We start from the raw sequence: 22,611 nt of genomic DNA on the forward strand, positions 1-22,611 counted from the left end.
GCTACTCGGGACGGTTTTGAGCGTTTTTTGTTAATAACTTCTTACGATGAAACATTTCATAAACAAGTTTAGGCTCATTTTATAGCTCTTTGCGAGGGCTATCGAATGGCATCTTCAAAAAAATTCCATATGCTATTCGTAAGGTGCCAGAAGCAAAAAAAGAGTGTCCCGAGTAGCCCCGTCAAATCTACAGACCTTAGAAGTAACTTTTCAAAACAGAACCAGAACAGAAAAGTTACAGAAGTAACTTTTCAAAACAGCTTTTTTCACCATTTTTTTCAGGAATTTTTCAAAGCTAGTAAATGTCGTATTTTTTGACTGCCTTTATACTACATAGATAGGAAAAATGTTGACATTTACACCACTATATTTAGTTTTGCAATATTCCAATTAGTTTTGCTACTATAACAGTTTTACGCTGTGTCGGAGGTGCGTCCCGAGTTGCCCCACCAGTCCCGAGTTGCCCCGGTTGATGGTATCTGGAAGTTCAGAGAGGACTCCTGGCCACAGTGGCAGGCAGCAATAATGCAAAAGGGAACAAGCCATTCCCCAGATATTGAATTGAGTGTCAATAACTTCAATCACAACATTATAACAACCAGCTCCAGCATCTTCCCAAAAACCAGACCAGAGATCATCCCTAAATACATCAAACCATGGTGGACTCCAGCATGCGCGGCAGCAGTTAGAGCTAAGAAAACTGCCAAACAGCTTTTGCTCTCTCAACCCTCTAGAGAACACCTTATCTAATATAAAAGAAGTGAAGCAAAAGTTAAGCCAGAGGTGAGGATGGCCTAGAGGGCATCATGGGAAAACTATTGCAATACCCTGACATCTGACACTCCAATAAATCTCTTATGGAAAAGCATCAGATGCTTGCATACCCCTTTCCACCAAAAATCTCAGCCATTCCTAACCCATAATGACATGATATCTGATCCAGCTCAGAAGGCTAATGCCCTTGCCACCCAATACCAAACCATTTTGAACTCTCCCCCTCCTTCAACCTCCCTGGAAACAGTATTGCTCCCTTTGGCTCTCTCCTTGAGCTCTGATGAAGACCACTCTCTAAACCAGCCTTTAACACTACAGGAAATGGAAAACTGCCTACATAACCTTAAAAACTCCTCCCCTGGACTAGACCAAATTCACAATTAGCATCTATCTAACCTTACCCTGGAATATAAAAAATGGCTTTTGGATATCTACAATGATAGCTTCTTTTCTAGCAAAATCCCAACTGAGTGGATTTTGTAATACCAGTCCCAAAGCCCAATAAGACCCTTACGTGTCTCTCCTCATACCGTCCAATTTCTCTGCTCTCATGTACTGGCAAACTGCTAGAAGCAATGATCAATAGAAGGCTAGTATACTTCCTAGAACTCAACAAAGTATTGCAACCCAGACAGGGAGGCTTCTGAGCCCGTATGTCGGCTGTTGTTCGGGTGGCTAGGCTGACCTCTGCAGTTCAAGAGACCCTAAACAGCAGACAGGTACTGGTGGCAGCCTTTTGTGACTTTGCTGGTGCTTTTGACTCAGTCTGGCACAATGGCATCTTGTTCAAGCTGAGTAGATGTGGTGTTAGGGGAGTGATGCTGAGATGGCTGAGGATGTATCTGTCTGATAGACACTTCCAGGTATTGTTTGAAGGTGAACTCTCATCGATAAGGAGCTTCCAGGTATTGTTTGAAGGTGAACTCTCATCGATAAGGAAAACATGCTTGGGAGTTCCTCAGGGAGCTATTCTTTCTCCTACCCTGTTCAACGTCATGATGCATGATATACCCTCTGTTCCAGGCGTGAAATGTGCTGAGTACGCTGATGACGTGGCATTCTTCACCAGGGATAATAACATTGGAGATGCTTCTGCCAGATTGCAAAGGCAATTGGATGCTTTTGGTGACTGGGCTTGTCAGTGGGGCCTCATTCTCAATAATAACAAAACCAAATGCATGGTACTTTACTAACAGGAAGATGGATACACCCTCTCTCTTGTGTAACAGGCACCCTGTAGAGGTTGTCTATCAGTTTCGGTATCTTGGAGTCACTTTAGATGCTCCTAAGTTATGCTGGAGGGAGCAAATAGCAGCTCTTAAAACATCATGTCTACCCATTGTAAATATGCTGAAATGAATTGCCCACAGGCATTGGGGAGCAGACCGAAAACTTCTACTAAAACTATATAAAACCCTAATCCCTAGCCGCCTAGACGATGCTGCCCCACTCTATGCCAGTGCTTCTAGAACACAGCTCTCAAAACTCAACATAATACAGAACCATTGTCTCAGAATTGCCTTGGGATGTAGGAAAACCACTCCTACCTGTTCACTTGAAGTAGAAGCCAACATCTTACCTCTCTCAATCCTCCACAAACAGCTCCTCTGTTGCTACTACCACAGGCTCACCATGCTTCCAGTGTGCTCTATAACTGATGATCTCTTCCACACTGCAAGACACAACTCACTCCCTCCAACCTCAGTTTCCCTTCTTCCTTCTTTCATGGCTCTCGCATGAGCCACCTTTGCAGAACATGATATGCTCCTTCCCATGCCACAGAGATGCCCACTATTGTCCCCCCTTCCTCCCTGGTTCAACACCCAAAATCTTATCATAACGAGCTTCTCACCAACCCCCTTTTCAAGCCTTTCATCTAACATGGCTATACAAATTTTTAAAGATCACCTTCTGACAAAGTTCCTAATTTTACCACGGCCTTTACTGATGGCTCTAAAATAACCAAACCTTCAGCCTCCACTTCTGCTGCCGTGGTAGTGCCTTCAAGGGGCGTCCTCCTAAACTGGAAGCTTTGTCCTGAAGTCTTGATCCTTGAGGTGGAACTTTTTGCCATCCATGAAGCACTATAGTGGGCACAGAACAACCTTGGACATAGGGAAAATTTTGTCATTTTCACAGACTCCCTCAGCTCATTATTTCAAATCAAAGATAGGAAACCCCAATCATATACTCACCTTGTTTTCCAGGTACAGGAAATGCTGATGGCGCTGTCCCTCTTGCGCAATATCAATCTACAATTTGTCCCAGGTCATCAAGGCATCACGGGGAATGAAGCAGCTGACCACTCAGCATCACTGGTTCACACCCTACAGTATCGTACCATTACCGCAAGGTCAAAGCAAGAGACGGTAAGGAGCATCCACTTGGCTTTTAGAGAGTGCTGCAGCAGGAATGGATTAGTAAATCTGATGTCTCGGGAAAGGGCCTTTTCCTCCACCAGACAAGAGATAAAGTAGGCTATTGGCCTTGGGCCTTGCATGAAGACAGATCAGTAGAAACAGCCCTTGCCAGACTTCGGGTGGGGCATGCAGGGGTGAGAGGGCATACGGCTTGTTTTAAGATGACAGACAATCCACTATGTAGCTGTGGTCTGCATGCTGAAACCATTGACCACCTCTTTCTTCACTGCCATCTGCATGCTCTGCCTAGAATTAACCCAACTAACACACTAACCTTACTGAATGTTGATCCAACTGTGAAAAATATGCTTGGAGGAGGCCCTTTCCTACTGGTGATGCAGATGAAGCTGATTAATGCAACTGTTGATTTCCTAAAGAAAATTAATTTCTTGAAGCAAATTTAAATATAATTAGGGGATGTAAAGACCTATTACCTAAGATTACAATCTTGTAGACTGTACCAATTATTTGTTTACTTACCACTATCTTATCTTGATTTTACAATTCTACAACTTGATAAATCCTAACAGTTGTTTAGACTAACTGTGAATAACACTATGTGGAACTAACCTTATCTAAACTTTCAAAACTCCCCTAGGCTCGTCCAGGAGCTCGGGCAGAGGCGCTCTGAGCATATAAATTGGAAATTATAATGACTGCAAATGTGAAGGGTGCCTCTGTTTGACCCTGTCAAGCATACTCATTACCCTTTTACTATTCAGAACCTTGCTCATAAGACAACCATTTTGTCTGCATATTTGCAGTAAATATCACTTGTGCAAGGCTAATTTGGCCAGAAGAGGCTCCAGGTTGCCCCCCCCCAGGCTGGACCCTCCTTTACCGGTTAGGTTCTCATATGTGGCACAAGGTAGGGCATCCCTTAGATACTAACTGGGGTACCATAGCTCAATTGCTTGCTCACCTTATAGTCCTAGTAAAATTTAACAGAATTGTCTTTACTATATAACCTTAATGACCTTAAAATATTTTGCCCCCTGTATTGCCCTCAGCAAAATACTCCCTGTCTTGATACTGAAATATACTCCCTATACTTGATACCTTTGGTTAACTGTCAGTGCCAAGTTTACAGTGCTCTGTGCCAATGAATTTTTTCATGTGTCCACAGTTGCTGTGGCTGCTGCTTCTACATACCTCCTTTCAGTCATGGAGCTACATGGACGTGTCTCCAGAGCTTCAATAATCACCAAACAAGAAGAAGAAGAAGAAGTCAGCTGCCAAAAAGTACCATGTGAAGAAATTGCTTAGGCAAATATAACTCAAAACCCTGTTGTGGGGCCACATTGGACAAGTTTTCAGAGGCTCCCACAAATCTGAAACGAAAGAAAAAGATTGTCAGCTGCGTTCATCGAGTAAACATCTCTAGTGTCTATCGGACTGGTCTATCACCCTTCATTCCGTAAATTTAACCGGTAAATAATCACCTATAAATCACATATTACTTGATCTTGGACTACTATATATACCACGAGTATATTTACTGAAGGGTCAGGTAGGAGTAGGTTTGTGAGCCAGCCAAGGTTAGGTAGTTAAGATTCTTGTATTGTATTTAAGCATTATTATCATTTTCTGATTAAGGCTGAATTATTCTATTGAAACCTTGGCTAAATCATTGTGTAACTTGTCATCTGTACTTACTATTATTATTTTTTATTGTTATTTTGTCATCTTTTAGAATCAATCATATACTGCTACTGCAAATGTGTTAAGTTTATGTTTTATGTCTGAAAACCAATTAGGTAGAATTCCTGTATAGTTTTGTAGTTTGAATACAACCATTGCTTTTGTTTTCAATATCAAACTCTGTTATGCATTGACAAATTGCTATGTAAAATTGTTACATCAATACCAGCCTAAACTCCATCTTTATATTACTGTTGGGGAAAATTGTAAATGTATTGTTTTGTTTTTGTTAAATTATTTGCTGTAAAACTTGTCATATTTATACTGGCATATAATTGTTTTTCTGCATTACTATTACAAGCTGTAGCTTGAGATTGGAAAAAAAACACGGGCATAATGTCAGACTCTGAGTCTGACATGCCAAGCCCTGGCGGTGATGATGAGAATGTTGTTCCGGAATCAACATCACAAGATACTGTTGGCCCTCTCCTGCAATCCGGACTTCAACCACCTTCAGATCAATCAGATGAAGACATCACCTGCTATCAAACTAAGCCCAATTCAGTAGAAAATGACAGAAGAACCAGATCTAGCATGGACTTGCAAGAAAGTCTTCCTTATCCTAGCAGCAGCAGGCACAAATAACAAATTGGTACAGAATCTGAACAAGAATCAGACTGCTCAATCAGATCAACAGCCACTCCTGCTATCACAAACATCAACAAAATTCCCAAACTGTCTGCCAAAAGAACACAGTATAAAGCATTCCCAACCAATGCAAGCAATAAATCATCTGGAAACAACACAGTGATATATAGCTTGATACCTATAGGTTTATAGGTATCAAGCAGCTGTCTCCTGATACTAGAAAAATCTCATTGGACCCCATTACAGTTGCAAGAGAACTACGTACAAAAGATAATTCAAGAAACCTCAATCCATGACGTACACATAAATAAACGGTGCAACATTATTGCTGTAGAATTTAAACCCTTTGAAAAACAGGAACAGGAAAAACTACTTTCAACAACCAAGCTTGGAAACTGGATAATCAAATGTTACAAACCAACATTGGATCTGTGCAATTCCTGCTCAGGTGTCATTGGACCAGTAGGCCTGGATGTCAACATAGAAGAGCTTCTAGACCTACAGAAACAACCCTGCAAAATAGTCAAGCTGTCTCTTATACACATCTAGATGTGTATAAGAGACAGATATGCTNCCACTCTGCATACTAGCTGTCTCTTATACACATCTAGATGTGTATAAGAGACATGCCAAGAGGTCCAAAACTACACAAGCTCTCAGGCCCAACGGTCATCCTTGCGGTTGTCCTGTGGCTTTAAGTCTACCCTGCGTGGACATCCCAAAAAGAAGAAGAAGAAGACAGGTGAGCAGTGGTGGGCACAGTTCCGCTAATCCGCTAACCGCTAATTAGCGAAGCTAACTTTTTCCTTATCGGATTAGCTGTTCAGCTAACTTTGAAAACCTTTAGCGGACCAATTAACTTCCGCTAACTGGCAGTCCGCTAAAAATGTTTTAAAATCTCTGATTTAATGCTAAATATCGTAAGCCGTGTGCCATGCCCACACTGACGGATGACTACGTCATACGTCATCCGGCCGTGGCTCCTGGCAAGTCCTCGGTCACGCTCTTCACCCCAGATACGCACCAATCCCGTTACCACCCAGCTGCCACCATCTGCAATGGCATCATCCCTGTCTCTTATACACATCTAGATGTGTATAAGAGACAGAATGTGTCCAGAAATTAATCTTCAAGAACTTCAGATGTCTATTCAGTGTTTAAAGAATACCTCTCCAGGGAATGACCTCACCGCCAATGCATTCCTAAGAAGGAGCCCGGATTGCATCAAAATTGAGCTCCTCAACCTTTTCAACACCAGCTTTGTCACTGGGGTGGTGCCATCTTCGTGGAAACAAGGAGTCATCTGCCCCATACTCAAGCCTGGAAAGGACCCAACCCAAGTCAGCTCCTACAGACCCATCACCCTGCTGTCATGCATAGGTAAACTTATGGAGAGAATTATTCAAAGGAGAATTGAACACTACATTGAAACTAAGCACATACTGTCACCTACCCAAACGNACAGGGTCCGCAGACCGCACCAGACTGCCGTAAATGGGAACGGCCCCGCACCGGACTGTCGCATCACCTTACCCACTTCGCAGGCGTAAGCCCAGCCCTAACACTCACCAGCATCCTCTACCTCCACACTTACCCCACCTTTCTGCGATACCGCAAAGGGGTTAGGTTAGGTTAGGTTTGGTTAAACTTCTTCCGCAAGCTGGTACCGAAAGGAGGGGGAGCAGGGGGTAAGCGTAGAGGTTTAGCCTCCAGAAGAACGGACAGACTGGAGAGGTAGCAGTGTGGCGCAGGGCGTTCTTTATCGAAAGTGGGGAAGGGGCTAGGCTGCATGGAATAGAAATATTTTGGGGTTTAGCATGTGGGTTACGACCATTGTTTTGGCGGCTTGCAAGTTGCAGGTCATTGGCTTGCCGGGTTATATTCATGAAGGGATTTGGTCCCTGTGGCTTTATGGAAGTAACCATGTTGGCTAATTTGCTCTGCAGCATGCTTGCGCATGGGGTGAAGTATGAAAATTATGCTGGTATTGGGCAATGCTGGGTTATTTCAGTCGTCCCGTTACTCCCGTACAGGTGAGCCATAGTACAGGTGAACTATGAATAAGGTACCCAGAGTCCCAGACAATAATCCAGTCACTATTTCATACAATTATTACAATAGCAGTAATATATATTACTGTTTTTCAGTTCTGCTTGAGTGGTTGTGCCTGGCTTACGTTTAATGAGTTATTTCTGGTGAGTGGTGCTGGTGACATACCTTGCTTTTGTCGTTACGGGTGAAATAGCCTAATAGGTACACAGCGCGCTAAGGCGGGTACAGCCTATGGGTACGGGTGAATATGTAGAGAGGCTAAAAACACGGGTGAAATTTTATCCATGTGCACAGGTGATTTTTGCTCAACCACTGGTGGTTTTTACGGGACGACTGAAATAGCCCAGCATTGCCCAATTGCCCCAATACCAGCATAATTTTCATACTTTACTTCATGCGCAATCATGCTGCAGAGCAAATTAGCCAACATGGTTACTTGCTTAAAGCCACAGGGACCAAATCCCTTCATGGATGTAAACCAGCAAGCCAATGAGCTGCAAGCCGCCAAAACAATGGTCGTAACCGACACGCTAAACCCCAAAATATTTCTATTCCATGCAGCCTAGCCCCTTCCCCACTTTCGATAAAGAACGCCCTGCGCCACAGTGCTATCAGTAAACTGCTATCTCTCCAGCCTGTACGTTCTTCTGGAGGCTAAACCTCCACGCTTACCCCCTGCTCCCCCTCCTTTCGGTACCAGCTTGCGGAAAAATTCTAACCAAACCTAACCCTTTCGCAGAAAGGTGGAGAGAAGGGGGTAAGTGTGGAGGAAGAAGATGCTGGTGAGCGTCAGGGCTGGGCTTATGACTGCAAAGTGGGTAAGGTGATGCGACAGTCCGGTGCGGAGCCATTCCCATTTACGGCAGTCTGGTGCGGTCTGCGGACCCTGTGGCTTACGGCATTTGTAAGAAGTGATGGTATGGGCTTAAATCATTGGTGTAGGAGCTATTGGGCATAATCCGTTTGGAGTATCAGCTTGTGGGCTGAATCATTGCTTTTTTCAAGCTGGTGTGGACTGTGGCGAGATGAGGCAAGTTAGAACAGCTGCATAGGTGTTATGCTGACTATTTCTATTGCATGTAGAGAGTTGGCATTGGCTCTTGGGCTGATTTAAGAGTCAAATTTTTGGGCTACGGCAGCCCTCCCGTTTTTACCCGATTTTCCAAACCGGGATCCGGGAAGCCATGTTAGCCATCCATAAATTGGACAAAAACGCCTGTGAAAGTATCAGGCCCATTTCACTTTCACCCATTCCTATGACATTTATGATTTAGTAATAGTAGGTACAATTTTTTTCAGTATAAATAGGGAAAACTGTATTTTTACCTGAGATTTTCAAAGATCACTAGTGAAATGATTATTTTCACCTGAATTTTTTAAAATTTACTATTGTGAATGATCATTTCACCGTGAAAATGATCATTCACAATAGTAAATAGTATTCCTAAAATTGACACTGAAAAATTTTTAAAGTGTCAATTTTAGGAAACTTCTGACCAATATTCCAAATAGGGTGCTAACTGTAATGTAAAGTGGTGAATGGAAATTTAGCTATGATTACTCACATATGACACTCTTTTTGACTTATAATCACTGTAATTTTCCTTATGTTATTTTGCTAAATATCATTTTAATGTACCGTTATATTTGCAGACAAATGCATCCTGATTTGTCTCCTCATCTCCATACACCAGAGTGTAATGCACTTATAAAGCAACTGCAAGACTGTCACACAAATGTGAGTACATTTAAAAATACATTTTGATTTTCAAAATTTATATATCATAAAAATTCTTTCTAAATTTTGGGATGATGACACAATTAACATATATTTATTTATATACCTGTCAAATCTTGCACAAAACTCTCATTATATGATTAATAGACACTGTACTTATGCAGAATGTAATTCATACAAATTGAAGCCTCTGTGGCTTGTGGAAATAATCCACCAGCCATATATGTACGTTGGAAGATTAACCTTCCTGAGCATGATTGACAAAGTCCGTCTGTTCATTAGTAGTTTACTACCTTGGTTAAGATCTGTGGTTAAGCTGAGTTAGCTGACTATATGGTATATTGTACATATTTAGTGAAACAAGTGACCTTATCAAGTTTTATTTTGCACCACATATGTTTTGCCCATTTTTAGGCTGTGCCGCTGTGGCATAATTATTTCTCCAAATGATAAATTTAATATATTTTTTAAAAATTTGTTCCAATTTCCAATATTTTCAGGCAGAGGTGAAATGCGAATTAACTGAGAAGTGAACATTGTTGGTAATTGGTTACATATCATTCTATTGTATGAATTTGTCATAAATATAATTCACCTATGAAATTTTGAACAATGTTATCCCATTTAAACTCTTTCAATTGGAATTTTGCTTCTGTGAAATTAGATATTTAAATGCCTACAATTTTTCTTTTCCTAGATTTCATTTAGTTATAAATGATTTATTTAGTGCAGGTTTCATTGAAGACCAGAGAGTATTCCTTATTGATAAGTTTCTTGTTTACTTTCCCTATTAATGTAGGTGGAAAATTAGGCTGTTGGTAGCACTTGAAAACTCAAATATCAGGTGTCCAAAGGACATTTTATTATAATTTACAATGTTTTAAATGAAACTATATTCATTATCAAGTAGGGAAAGAGTTTTGAAACAATTGAATTTGAAATTTTGAAATGATGTTAGAACAAACAGGATGTTATGGATACAGATCAAAAATCAAAGCTTGATTCCTAGAACTGTTTCAATGCCCTTAAAAATCAGGTTGTTTTTTCATTTATAGCTGAAGGCTCATGCTTGATGATGAGAGCCTCAGCTATTGCCAGTCTTTGGGTGTCTGGTTAGTGGTTACCTCATGACGATGCTGGTGCAGGTCTCTAACAGTGTGCGAGCTAAGGCCTCCTATGAGCCTCCCTCATGTGGTTCTTTGGTCCTCCAGTCTGAAGATGGGATGTTAGGCAGTGGCTCAAAGTCACGCTGGTCAAAGTGATGTAATTTGCATTCTGAAGAAGTCTAAAACCCTCTTTGTGGCATGAATAATTGTAAATAACATTGGTTTCTTGTAATGGTTCTAATGTTTTGTATGGATTATTTTTTATCATTAAATTCTTGAGTTTCTTGTTTTTCATAGCAAATCAGAAGTTTGATGCTGTTGGTGTCGGTTGTGATTCTGATGTTATTTCAAGTTTTGAAAAACTCTTCCCCTACTTGATAATGAATGCAGTTGCATTCAAAACTTCATAAATTATAATAAAGTGTCCCTTGTAAATCTGATATATGAATTTTCAAGTCCTATCAACATCCTAATTTTGCTAAATGGAGAAAAAATAAGAAAATGTTCAATGAAAAATTATTTATTGGGTATTGATAATATATGATCAAAGTTAGCTTTAATTTTCCTTTCCTCAACTTGACTTCACATCCCATATGTTTCCAGCACACCTTCCGCAAATTCTTTGGACATTGTAATGAGCTGGACACTCAAGTCTGGAAGTGCTTGAAAGAAGAAGTGAGTGTACAGCCCAGCATACTAGATAAAATATATAACTACATAACTCTTGGAGCTTTTTACCAAATTTGAAAGATACCAATATTCCCATTGTAAAATTTTATTCATGAATTTCTTCTATGCTACTACTCTTAGGCATTCACTATTAAAAATGTGATAAGATCCAATGGTAATCATTACATATTATTTCAGAGATTGGAGCGACGCAGATTGAATTACATCAATTCTATTAAAAGAAAAGAACACTTGAGGGAGGCTATGAAAAAAACAAAAGAAGATAAGGAGCCTCTAAAAACGTGACAGTTCCCTATGTAACATGGAACTAGATGTAAAAAAATAATAGTTATTATTTTGTAAATTTGCAAAATTATTGTGAATTTATGATAAAACATGTCACTCAATACAAGAGTGCCTCCCATTGAGGATTCAGTGCCTCTAGATGCGTGCTATCCCAGTGTCAGTGAGCGTTATTACATGCATTACTATTACATTCCTAAGAAGCAAATGATAAGAGACAACACCAACCATAACTCCTCAATTCCCCTGAACTCTCGAATAACTGATGCAGACTCTCAAGACGGCCCGTGCAAGAAAATCAGGTTAGATACGCCGCTCCCGGAACCTGGATCGCGGTCAAGTACCGTCAACCATCAAGATGCGAATCCTAACAATCAATCAACGTTTCCCATCAACAAAGACGGCAGCTATGGTGCCGATTTAAGGGACAATTGTGTGATTACTGGAGAGGAAACTCTCGTCATGGTTCACTCAAATCGACTCTGCGTAGTCAGTCTCTCACCTCACCATCCAATTGTGCAAGGCAATCTCACTGTAAATAAGGTACGTTTTTGGCAGGCATTGCATAACTGCCTGCTGAGTGTTAACAACGTAAATACTGTTTTTATTTTCGAACTGCTAGCCTGAGGCTGCGCGATATTTTGTAACTCTTTGCCCGTAAATCTCAGTTCATGCCAGTATGTTTAGAAACAATTTAAGAAGCTGTTACTCCCTTATTTCTAGGTGTCGTTCGAGGTGGACGGAGTAGACCGCCTAAGCAATCAAGTGTCCGGCAAAGGCAAGCGTGGTGCTCAAGTTCTTGGCAGCAAGGCAACGCTCTGCAAGGTACACACAGATGACGGCCGCATTTACCACGTTATGTGCGGTGCTCGCGGTAAACTGGTTCAGGTGAGAACCAAAACTGTTTTGAACTTGAAATTTTTATTAAATACAAGATTCATTACTAGCTGAGCTGTATTGGAATACAACTTGAATAATTTCAATAAGTTCTCTGATAGCAAGAATATATTTTTTTAACATGGTAAATGACAGTCATGCAAATAAATTAGCTCGGTTCTCAATTCATGGATGTTTACGGGCATTATACGAGTATATACGTACATTCAAGTGGCATGAATGCTGGAGAGATTGGCAATGGTTTGATTTGATGTAGTCCTGATGCTCTGTATCACCAAGTGCTCTGTATCACCAAGTGCTCTGTATCACCAAGTGCTCTGTATCACCAAGTGCTCTGTATCACCAAGTATTAAAAAAAGTGTAAAATAATTCTGCAAATTAAATTTCAACTATTGTTTGATTTTTCTCATTTATCATTGTTTCACTTTTAAGTTGACCTTGCAATGACGGGGAGAAACTTTTATCACCTATTGAACCATATACATTTTATTTTCTGTCATTTTCAACTCACTATAGTTGTTGGTAAAAAGTTTCCGTCCCTTAGTTGCTATGTATAATAATAACATGGAATCAACTGTTGCTGTCAGGTGAACGAGCGCCTGGTGAGCGAGCCGGAGTTGTGTGGCCGCAGTGCCGGAGCTGACGGTTGGCTGGCCGTTGTTCTACCAAACCTCACAATTTATGACGGTCTTATAATGGCACTAACGCCAGCTGAACGCTACACGGAGCTCTGGCAGCGTCAGATGTTAAAAAATGTCGACCGTGTGAAATGCTAATTTTCATCCCTCAGGGCAGAATAATAATGAAATTGAAGACTGGGCATTAAAATATGGAAAATGATAGTTCTGTCAAATGCGTTAACTTCTTTTATCGACATCCTCAGCATCGGCAAAGATTTAACTGCGATTATTGCTTGAAATTTCAATTTCTGCTATTCCATGTAACCTGATTGGTCTGTAAATATATCCTGACATTTATTATGGGTTTGTTTAATCCCGTATTTCACGTCCTGATAAAATATATTTTGTGGTTATATAATTGGTATAGTTTATTAGCCATGTTAGCCTGTGCTAATTGTTTATTCAGAGAGCGGACGGACAATTTTTCATCAAACAAGTGATCGATTTTAAATATTTCAAAATCACGTTACTCTCACAATCTGAAGTGGTTTTGGAGATAAGACAGTTAAACACATATAACCGGACCATGAGTAGATGTGTTTTAGACACTACGGAAGAAGTTCTTGAAAGTTACTCAGACCCGTAGTCCCTATTATTGCGCAATCTTGGTTGCACAGGTAAGGTTAGCTGCTCCTTGCTGCTCAATAATATTGCGCACAATATTTTTTGTGCTCAATAATATTGCGCTATAACATGCTCAGTGCACTATCATCAAACTTTGTTGATCATGTTGGAGGGTTCAATATGCTAGTACGTCTGTGAACACGGTTGCATAATATAACATAGCATAGTGATCTAGGCGCTGCAGTGTAGGCCTGATGTGGCCTGTCGCCGATTCTTTTCCTTTTCGTGCCTTGTTCACAGAAGATCTAAAATTGTGTCATTTGACCGGATTGTTTTCACGACTGACGAAAGTTTGAAATAGCTACTCGACTTCCACCGGGTTCGATACGGTGCTAGGCATTTCAAATATAAACATATATTATTCCATAGCTTTAGTCTGTTCTTGAACGCGTTCATACTTGGAGCGCCAACGATGTCATCGGGGAGGCTGTTCCACATCTCGGTGATTCGAAGCGAGAAGAAATTTTGTCGCGTGGAGAAGTTGCAGCGCAGTTTTTTTAGATTATAACTGTGGCCCCTGGTGTTGGTTCTTGTTTCAAATTCTAGTAATCCTTCGGGGATCTTGTATAAACCATGAGCATACTTGTATACTTCAATGAGGTCCCCATGCAGACATCGATAACTGAGACTTGGAAGCTTCATAATCTTCAATATTTTTTCATAAGACTTGCCCTTCAAGCCTGGAGTTATCCTTGTTGCACGTCTTTGAACATTTTTTATTAAATTTCTGTCCTTTTCAAATCTCGGTGACCACACAACGTTTCCAAACTCTAGATTCGGGCGCACGACGGCAACAAACAACTGCTTCATCGCTTCTGCATCTAGGAACTCGTATGAGCGTATGATTAGTCCAAGAAGTTTGTTGGATGTTGTTAGCTTGCGTTTCAACATGCTTAGAAAATTTCAGCTCCTTGTCGACATAAACTCCGAGATATTTATCCACACTAGACTTTTCAGTCTGGACGTGATTGCGCAACTCTCCAACATGACTCACAGATGTTCGATATTATTGCACAAAGAAAGATGACGCGCGAGATTATTGAGCTCAAAATAAGATAGTGCGCAATATTATTAAACAGAAAACATGATGTTGCGCAATATTGTTGAGCACAAAACCGCTTATTGCGCGGTATCATAGAGCACAAAACGAGATTTCACAAAATATTGTTGAACAAATAGCAGGACATTACGCGATATAATTGAGCTACAGAAGCAGTCGCTTTCAAGTGTAAATCGATTTGCGCAATAATATTGAGCGTGAAGGAGCTGCTTCATTAATGAAAATATGTTGGGCACACGGGTTATTATAATAGTGCACCGTAAGAGCTATTATGCACAATGTAACACCGATCGTCGGCCTAAAGCGATTGATTGACATATATATGTCTCGGAAAGGCATCCCTTTGATGAGCGACAAAAAAGCCCACAGAAATAATTTATAGTGCTGTATCGTGGTCTTCAGACTGTGAGATTAGAAGCGCAGAAATTCTTGTTAACTTGTGAAAATTGGGTAGATAGGTGATGAAATTATGGAATAGTGATGCGAGATGTAACAAAATTCGGAGAAACATGACGTAATAAAACTACTAGGTCGTAGGATTTTACGATTTGGTTTACAAGTGATGTGGCTCTACGAGCGGCTAATTGACGAATTGATTTCATTAAATAATAAGAAGAAATTAACATGGAGTCATTACAAATGTTCATTTTTATACACTCTGCCCCTGGGGTTAGTTCAAAATTTTTAATTTTGTACAGAAAAATAACATCTTTGTATAGTCATACGCAAATTGAGAATGAATTAATAGGCAGAGAAATACACAGCATTTACTGGTTTTTGCTACCGGAAACGAATTCTGGCTATTAAAAACATGGTTGAGTTACTATTTCAACCATATACTATATCAACCATGATTAAAAACTTTTTTCCCCATGAGCTCAGCTGCAGTGCGGACGTCAACAACTGTGCTCCGTCAGCCTCGGTGTTGAGGAAAGGGGAGCGCAGCTGTGCACCACCAATTTTGTGCACCAATAAGCCCTGAATCGAACGCCTTGGATCTCTCCGGACCTACCTACACCAATCAGCCGTGCACCACTCGGCTTTGTCATTTTTTGCCAAGCGAGGTAAATGTAATCAATATTCTTTGTTTTTAATCAATTTTTTTCTTAACTGGAGCCTTTGCTTACTGAGGTTCTACTGTAAATGCATTTTTGGGGGTGTCCCGAATAGCCCAGGGGGGTGTCACAAGTAGCCCCGCCATGCAGAAATGGCTGCCATTTTTTTTTTTGGATTGAGGTATGTAAATTCTGCAAATAAAGTTTTCAAGCCAACACCTGGGTGCAACTTTTATGTAAGTAAAATTTTTTAATATGGCAAATATTTTTTTTACTACAAACCTTAGCAGAAGTAACTTTTCAAAATAGCGTTTTTCACCATTTTTTCAGGAATTTTTCAAAGCCAGTAAATGTACCGTAAAATGGGGTTACTTTGACCGGCTGGGTAACTTTGACCACTTTTTGTTTTTCTAACAAAAACCCCCAAAACTCAAAAATGATTTGACATAGAAAAATTTTGTCACTGGCCATCAAAGGCCTAATACTGAGGCTACATAACACAATAGAAAGATTTAAAAAGTTTGCCTATCTAATAGGTTGAAAAATTAATAATGTGACCCACGAAAAAGAGCTATTATTTAAAGCCTGTCGGAGTACCCCTCCAATTTTTTTGTTCTTTGTTAAAATAACTCCAGGTTTTGATGCATTGTAGTAAAACTCTTCTAGTTACATATGGTTATGTTATCTAGTTATCTAGTTACATATGGATATGTTCTTATTTTTTAAGACAAATTTTAGGAAAGTGTCATAGTTTGCAAATGGGGGGCGCTGCCCCCCAATGGGGGAACTTTGACCACCTAATGGCAGCCATGACGCCAGACGGGGTAACAGTGACCAGCTTAGAAATTAAGTTGAAATTACCATAGGTACCCATATAACATATTTTATGTTTGATGCACCTATTAATGTTTTTTTCTTTATGATTCAGACTCTACAGAGTCTTATATATGGTAATTTTAATTTAATTTCCAAACTGGTCAATGTTACCCTGTTACGGCTGCCATTAGATGGTCACATTTCGCCCATTGAGGGGCGGCGCCCCCCATTTGCAAACTATGACACTTCCCTAAAGTTTGTCTTTTGCATATGTAACTAGAAGAGTTCTACTACAATGCACTACAATCTGGAGTTATTTGGAGTTATTTACCCAAAAATATAATTGATTTTACCACCCGGTCAAAGAAACCCCAGGAGCTGGGGTAACAAAGACCATCACTTTTTTTTAAATTACATCAAAACTATAAGAGGCAGGAGCCATCAATTTATAGTGAGTAAAGCTAGAGTATAGACCTGTATTTTTCATGTTTCAATTTAAGTTTAACTTATCTAGTAAAAAAATGGCATCATTTTGAAAAAAAGTGGTCAAAGTTACCCCATTTTACGGTAGTATTTTCAACTTCCTTTATACTACATAGATAGGAAAAATGTTGACGTTTACGCCACTATACTTCGTTTTGCAATATTCCAATTAGTTTTGCTACTAAAACAGTTTTATGCCGTGTCGGAGGACTGTCCCGAGTTCCCCCGTCAGTCCCAAGTAGCCCCGGTTGATGGTAGCGTATATTTAATTGACAACTGTCAACATTTGATTGACTGCAGCTGATGTTTGATTAACAAGTTGATTGACACTCCCTTGTTCTTTGAAACATGGAGATGTGGCCATGCTGTCTGTATTGGGCGGCAAGATCCAGTTAATTATTTTATCAGATTTCCATGTGTGATAGAGTATAATTATTTTTAAATTGTTATTTTAGGCATTCTGCCAAATTAGAGGCAATTTTTTTGCTTAAAAACCATGGGAAGGCATTTGAAGAGGCAAGATTTTAATTTTACTACTTATGAATGAAATCTTGTGGCTCTAAAGTGACCAATTTTCAATGTATTTGAAATATTTCACCCTAATCATGCAGTTTTATCAACAATTAGATAAAAGATAACTCATATAGCAGGAATTATGCAGTTCCAAACATACCAAACATAATTATTTTCTTACATAATATTGATAAACTTTTCTATTTTTTTCAAATAGTTGAAATATATTGTATTGGCTTTTAGATATCTTTTAACATTCAACAATTTATCACAGTTTGCTTCAAAATGAAATTTAGACGAGCCTTGGCCTTGAGTCTAATCATTGCATTGCTCCTAATTTGGATATTAGTATGGAAAGATCCTCCACAGTCTGGTAATTACTCTCCAAGCACAGCTTTCATTGATGCAACAAGAAATTTTCACAAGCCATCAACACTACCAAGGGCTTTTGTTCCTGGCATACTTAAGTCTTCTCCTAAGCTACATAATTATTATATAAATACCACAGTCTCATTACAAGAAGTCAATGTCTATATTAAGGAATTCCATCAAGAACAACGTGTGCCAAAAAATGACCGGCAGAAGTAAGTAAAATTCTTTAAAAATAATTAGCTGGATCCAAGAATAAATTTAATTCAGTCCAATGTGTATATACATATGTACTTGTTTCCTGATGACAAATTAGTCACTAAGTTGCTTCTTATTGTGAGATAACAGTATTGTCATTATTATTTTTAACATGGTAAAATCTTTGTAATCATATTAATCGCTTGTTATAAAATCACATGAAATAGCAAGAAATAGTAAAATAATATTTACTTCTATAAAAAATTTGTCTGCAAAACTTATGTTGCAGTTTTTGGCCAAAAATATATGAAATTTCAGAAGAAATATGCTGGAAATGTACTAAATGAAACATTGATTTGCTAATTTTTGAAGAAAATTTATCAATATTTAGTTACTTACTCATGGTTAATTTTAAATTGATATCAATTTGTAAATCCTTGCTTATGGCAGGCTTCTAAATTCTTTCTGCATTGCACAAACAGGATTGTACTTTGTGTCGTCTGCTGTGGAAGAGAACGCATCAATGAAACTCAAACAGCCCTCAAGTCAGCAATTCTGTTCTCCTCGTCTCCTCTCCAGCTGATAGTCTTCACAGAACTGCAGTACTTCAATGCCTTCATTAATATGGTTAGGCAATATTTATAATGGTCCTGTTATCCCAATGTTCTTACCTGATCTGATAAACTTTTAAGAACATTTTGAACCTGATTATATTAATAGAAGCTAGTAGGTACTGTTAATACTGTTATTTGTTACCATGTATTTAATAGAAAAATAAATGGCTAAATTTTAACTGCTACTTGCTGCTATGACATTGACATGCAGCTGCAGCTGGGCTCTTTCTGTCTATTATGGTACCTATATATAGTTAGCAGGAATCTGAGTGGTTTGTGATAATATAGATATGTTGAGTGCAATATACATAGTTAGTGTTGTACACAAATTCAGTTTACATGACATAGTTTATTACTTTCTAGTATTTCTGTACCAAAATGTTCCAATATGTTGTTGTCATTGAGAAAGTTATATATTTATTTGTTTCAATGAAGAATGAAAACTAAAGCAATATTAATTTTTCAGAGAACTGCCTGGCCTGCTGAAACTCAAGCTCGTGTTACTCTTTCTTTGCAAGAAGTACACTATCCTGAATTTGTTAAAGAAAATGATTGGCGAAATCTCTTCAGAGAATGTGCATCACTACGGCTCTTTTTACCTGTTAGTTAGACCCCTAATCTTATAGAACTTGCTTGATATTTGTAAGTAGTCCATTGTTTTGAGTCATGTCAAATTCATCATATTCATGTCATGACAAAAGTGTATAGGTATGTATTCCCAATTTTTCAATATTATCTCCATAGACTCCATTAACTGTCAATATGTCAAATCTTATTTTTATTATTATATTTTTATTATGATAATCATTATATCAAAGATATATTTATACTGTACTAAGTTAATCTCACTTTTCATCAAATCCTATTTTTGCTATTTGCCATTCCCAAAATGCTGCATGACATTCCTGAATGACAGTTAAAAGTATGATACTGATTAATTTTCAATTGAAATGCTTGTACTACCCATATGCGTCTAATACTACCGTACTTTATTTCTAATATATGAATATTTATTAGGCTATTAGTTGAAAGTATCTGGACTGTTTGCTATACAATCATGACTTCTTTATTCCAGACTCTTTTGCCAGAGGTGGAATCAGTTTTGTACATAGACACGGACGTGTTGTTTGTGTCGCCTGTGGAGGCGGTGTGGCACAACTTTCTCATGATGAACAAAACACAACTAGCAGCGGTCACTCCTGAGCACCAGGACAGCAGTGCTGGCTGGTACAACAGATTTGCCAAGCATCCTTATTATGGGAAACTTGGTGAGCTTCCTCACTGCTCAGACCTAAATAGTTATATCGAATACAATTTATCAAGAACATTGCCATTAATGCCATTTTCTGAGATACATGAATAGTATCTATCTCCACAGCAGTTATTTTTTAATGCAAGGTTATGATTAGAAGTAATATTTTGAATCCTCAAATTTATTGCTCTATGTAACAAAAATGAGAAAATATATTTATAATGAGAAAATATATTTATAATGAGATTGCTATTTTGACCTTATTGATGGTTTTCTTATTACCTAATACAAATTATTTCATAAAGCAATGGATCCACTTATTATAATTGATTATATGTTCTCTGTTGAAAAGGCATCAATTCTGGAGTGATGCTGATGCAGTTGGCGCGCATGCGGACCTTTGGCTGGGAGGACCACATTGTCCCTCTCAGACAACAGTACAAACAACACATCAGATGGGGGGACCAGGATCTGATTAATATTCTCTTTCATTTCCATCCAGGTGAGTCTACACTCTAAGTTTGTATTGCTATAGTACTGACTAACTTCCATGTGAAGCTAGCTGTTCATTCATGTTCGTATATTAGTTATTTCAAAATAGTAAAAAAAATTGGTTGATGTCCATTCTAGGTTATTTCTAGGAAGAAAGTTATGTTGGATGCATTAAAACTATGTTTTCTTCAGCATTTCAAGATGATGCAAAGTATTTATGATATTTATGATTTTTCCTCTTACATGTAAATTATACAGTATATTAGCCGATGATGTCACTTATCGCTGTCTAGAGCCCTATTTCAATTTGATCACAACCTGATTTAGAGAAAAGTTCCCATGTAATTATTTGTATTTTTATGCTATTATTTGTTTTTATGCTTTACAGAGTTGGTTTATGTGCTCGACTGCTCATACAATTTCCGGCCTGACCACTGCATGTATGGCAGCGTATGCAAACCTGCCAGCAAGACGGGGGCTAAACTCATCCATGCCAGCCGCCGAGCTGCCTTCACTGACAAGTTTCCGCCGTTCCAAGAAGTTTACAACACCATTGCTATGGTATGATGTTGATTTGAAATAAAATAATTCCAGTTTCCTTTATTCTATATAGATATTTATGTAACTCTGGTTTCACATTATTGTTAATATGTCTATCACAAATTAATTTTTTTTTGCATTTTGGATCAATAATCGATGATAAAAAGGTTCTGAGACCTGAGGGAAATTATGCCCACATAGGTATACTGGCGCTCATGGATTGTAATGAAAAACTAGAGACATTCTATAAATAAAGCTGATCCTGAATTCTAATGAAAGCTAATCGTGAATCTGAATAGAATCTTATTATGAAACTTAATGAAAAATGATCATGAAACCTTATAGAATTAATCATGCAGCCTAATATATATTATCTATGTAATCTAATAAGCTCCAGATAATAATAGCTACGGTAATCATGAAGCCAAATGGAATCTAATCTTGCAGCCTAATATATATTATGTACCTATCTAATAAACTCCAGATAATAATAGCTACGGTAATCAAGAAGCAAAATGGAAGCTAATCCTAAAGCCTATTATATATTATGTGTGTGGGCAGTTCCGGCTGGGGGAAGACACTTTGGTGGATGGGTTATATGAGCGCACCAAGTCAAGACTGCGAGCTCTGCCTGCAGGACGCTGCAGTCAAGACACTTCTGTGTACACGCGCCAAATGCAGCTCTACAGCGCCCTCAACTGACCGAATAATACACCTTAATGTTTAACAAATAACTCATACTGTAGTATGATTGTGACACTTCTGTGTACACGCGCCAAATGCAGCTCTACAGCGCCCTCAACTGACCGAATAATACATCTGTGTACACGCGCCAAATGCAGCTCTACAGCGCCCTCAACTGACTGAATAATACATCTGTGTACACGCGCCAATGCAGCTCAACAGCGCCCTCAACTGACCGAATAATACATCTGTGTACACGCGCCAATGCAGCTCAACAGCGCCCTCAACTGACCGAATAAAACAACTTATGTTTAACAAATAGCTCATAGTAAGATTGGAATCACGTTCTCAAATGATTTAAAGCGATGTTGTGTTGTAGTTTGTAATGATTTATTGACTCACTTAACTTATGTGATATGGTCCAATTGCTTGCGCAACTATGCTATTGTGTAATTTCTGTGAGTACTGCCAAATTATAATGACAAGAAAGATATTTATTAGATAGTTTTTCTTTAAAGTATTTGGAAATAACCATGATCTTTAAAATAATATTATTCTGTAACTCCTTTGAAAAAAAATACTTGACGTCTGTGAGATCCAGCTGAATTTTCTTTCGTCGTTTGATTTGTTGTTGAGAAGGCTGCTTTTTTCAGACATTTGTAGCCTTTTGTCGCCAAAATGAACCCTGCATTTACGTGTTATCATGTTAGCTCTTGTGTCGCAAACATTAATCATACTTGGGTTAGAATGTTTGTACAATTGTGTTAGGATGTTTGTTCCTGTGTCACAAACGTTACTAAGAGCTTATGTGACAGGTTGGTTCTTGCATTGCTAACTTTATTCATGAATATTGTAAAACTTGCAGTTTTGTACTGGACCATGTTTCTTCTAAAATTTGCTTTTTTTCTAATATTGTACAAATTTTCAATTGCAGTCACATTTTTGATCATGTTGCAACAAACCCGTGTGGTTCCACTCCGTTA

The 22,611-nt window shown here is 38.7% G+C and overlaps 3 protein-coding genes across 4 annotated transcripts; all 3 read left to right on the forward strand.

Moving 5' to 3' along the window:
- Positions 1–8,657: 8,657 nt before the first annotated feature.
- On the forward strand, positions 8,658–11,426 carry LOC108679434 (COX assembly mitochondrial protein 2 homolog). The gene is made up of 4 exons (XM_018168055.2): positions 8,658–8,814; positions 9,189–9,273; positions 10,983–11,054; positions 11,247–11,426. Exons 2-4 carry the CDS (start codon positions 9,193–9,195, stop codon positions 11,352–11,354), a joined length of 261 nt encoding a protein of 86 aa, XP_018023544.2. The 5' UTR covers positions 8,658–8,814; positions 9,189–9,192; the 3' UTR covers positions 11,355–11,426.
- LOC108679433 (protein Abitram) lies at positions 11,380–13,225 on the forward strand. Its single transcript, XM_018168053.2, has 3 exons — positions 11,380–11,894; positions 12,075–12,239; positions 12,836–13,225. The coding sequence occupies exons 1-3, from the start codon at positions 11,445–11,447 to the stop codon at positions 13,022–13,024; spliced, it is 804 nt and encodes a 267-aa protein (XP_018023542.1). The 5' UTR covers positions 11,380–11,444; the 3' UTR covers positions 13,025–13,225.
- A 4,463-nt stretch (positions 13,226–17,688) lies between these two features.
- On the forward strand, positions 17,689–21,949 carry LOC108679430 (glucoside xylosyltransferase 1). 2 transcript variants are annotated; one of them, XM_018168050.2, is made up of 8 exons: positions 17,689–18,063; positions 18,529–18,673; positions 19,127–19,261; positions 19,736–19,928; positions 20,265–20,414; positions 20,793–20,965; positions 21,506–21,619; positions 21,724–21,949. In XM_018168050.2, the coding sequence occupies exons 1-8, from the start codon at positions 17,765–17,767 to the stop codon at positions 21,748–21,750; spliced, it is 1,236 nt and encodes a 411-aa protein (XP_018023539.1). In that variant the 5' UTR covers positions 17,689–17,764; the 3' UTR covers positions 21,751–21,949. The 2 variants fall into 2 exon arrangements, with proteins under 2 accessions (XP_018023539.1, XP_018023538.1); XM_018168049.2 differs by having other exon boundaries at positions 21,506–21,949.
- The last annotated feature ends 662 nt before the right edge of the window (positions 21,950–22,611 follow it).

This window comes from Hyalella azteca, unplaced genomic scaffold, assembly GCF_000764305.2.
Source record: "Hyalella azteca isolate HAZT.00-mixed unplaced genomic scaffold, Hazt_2.0.2 contig2238, whole genome shotgun sequence".
NCBI lineage: Eukaryota > Metazoa > Arthropoda > Malacostraca > Amphipoda > Hyalellidae > Hyalella > Hyalella azteca.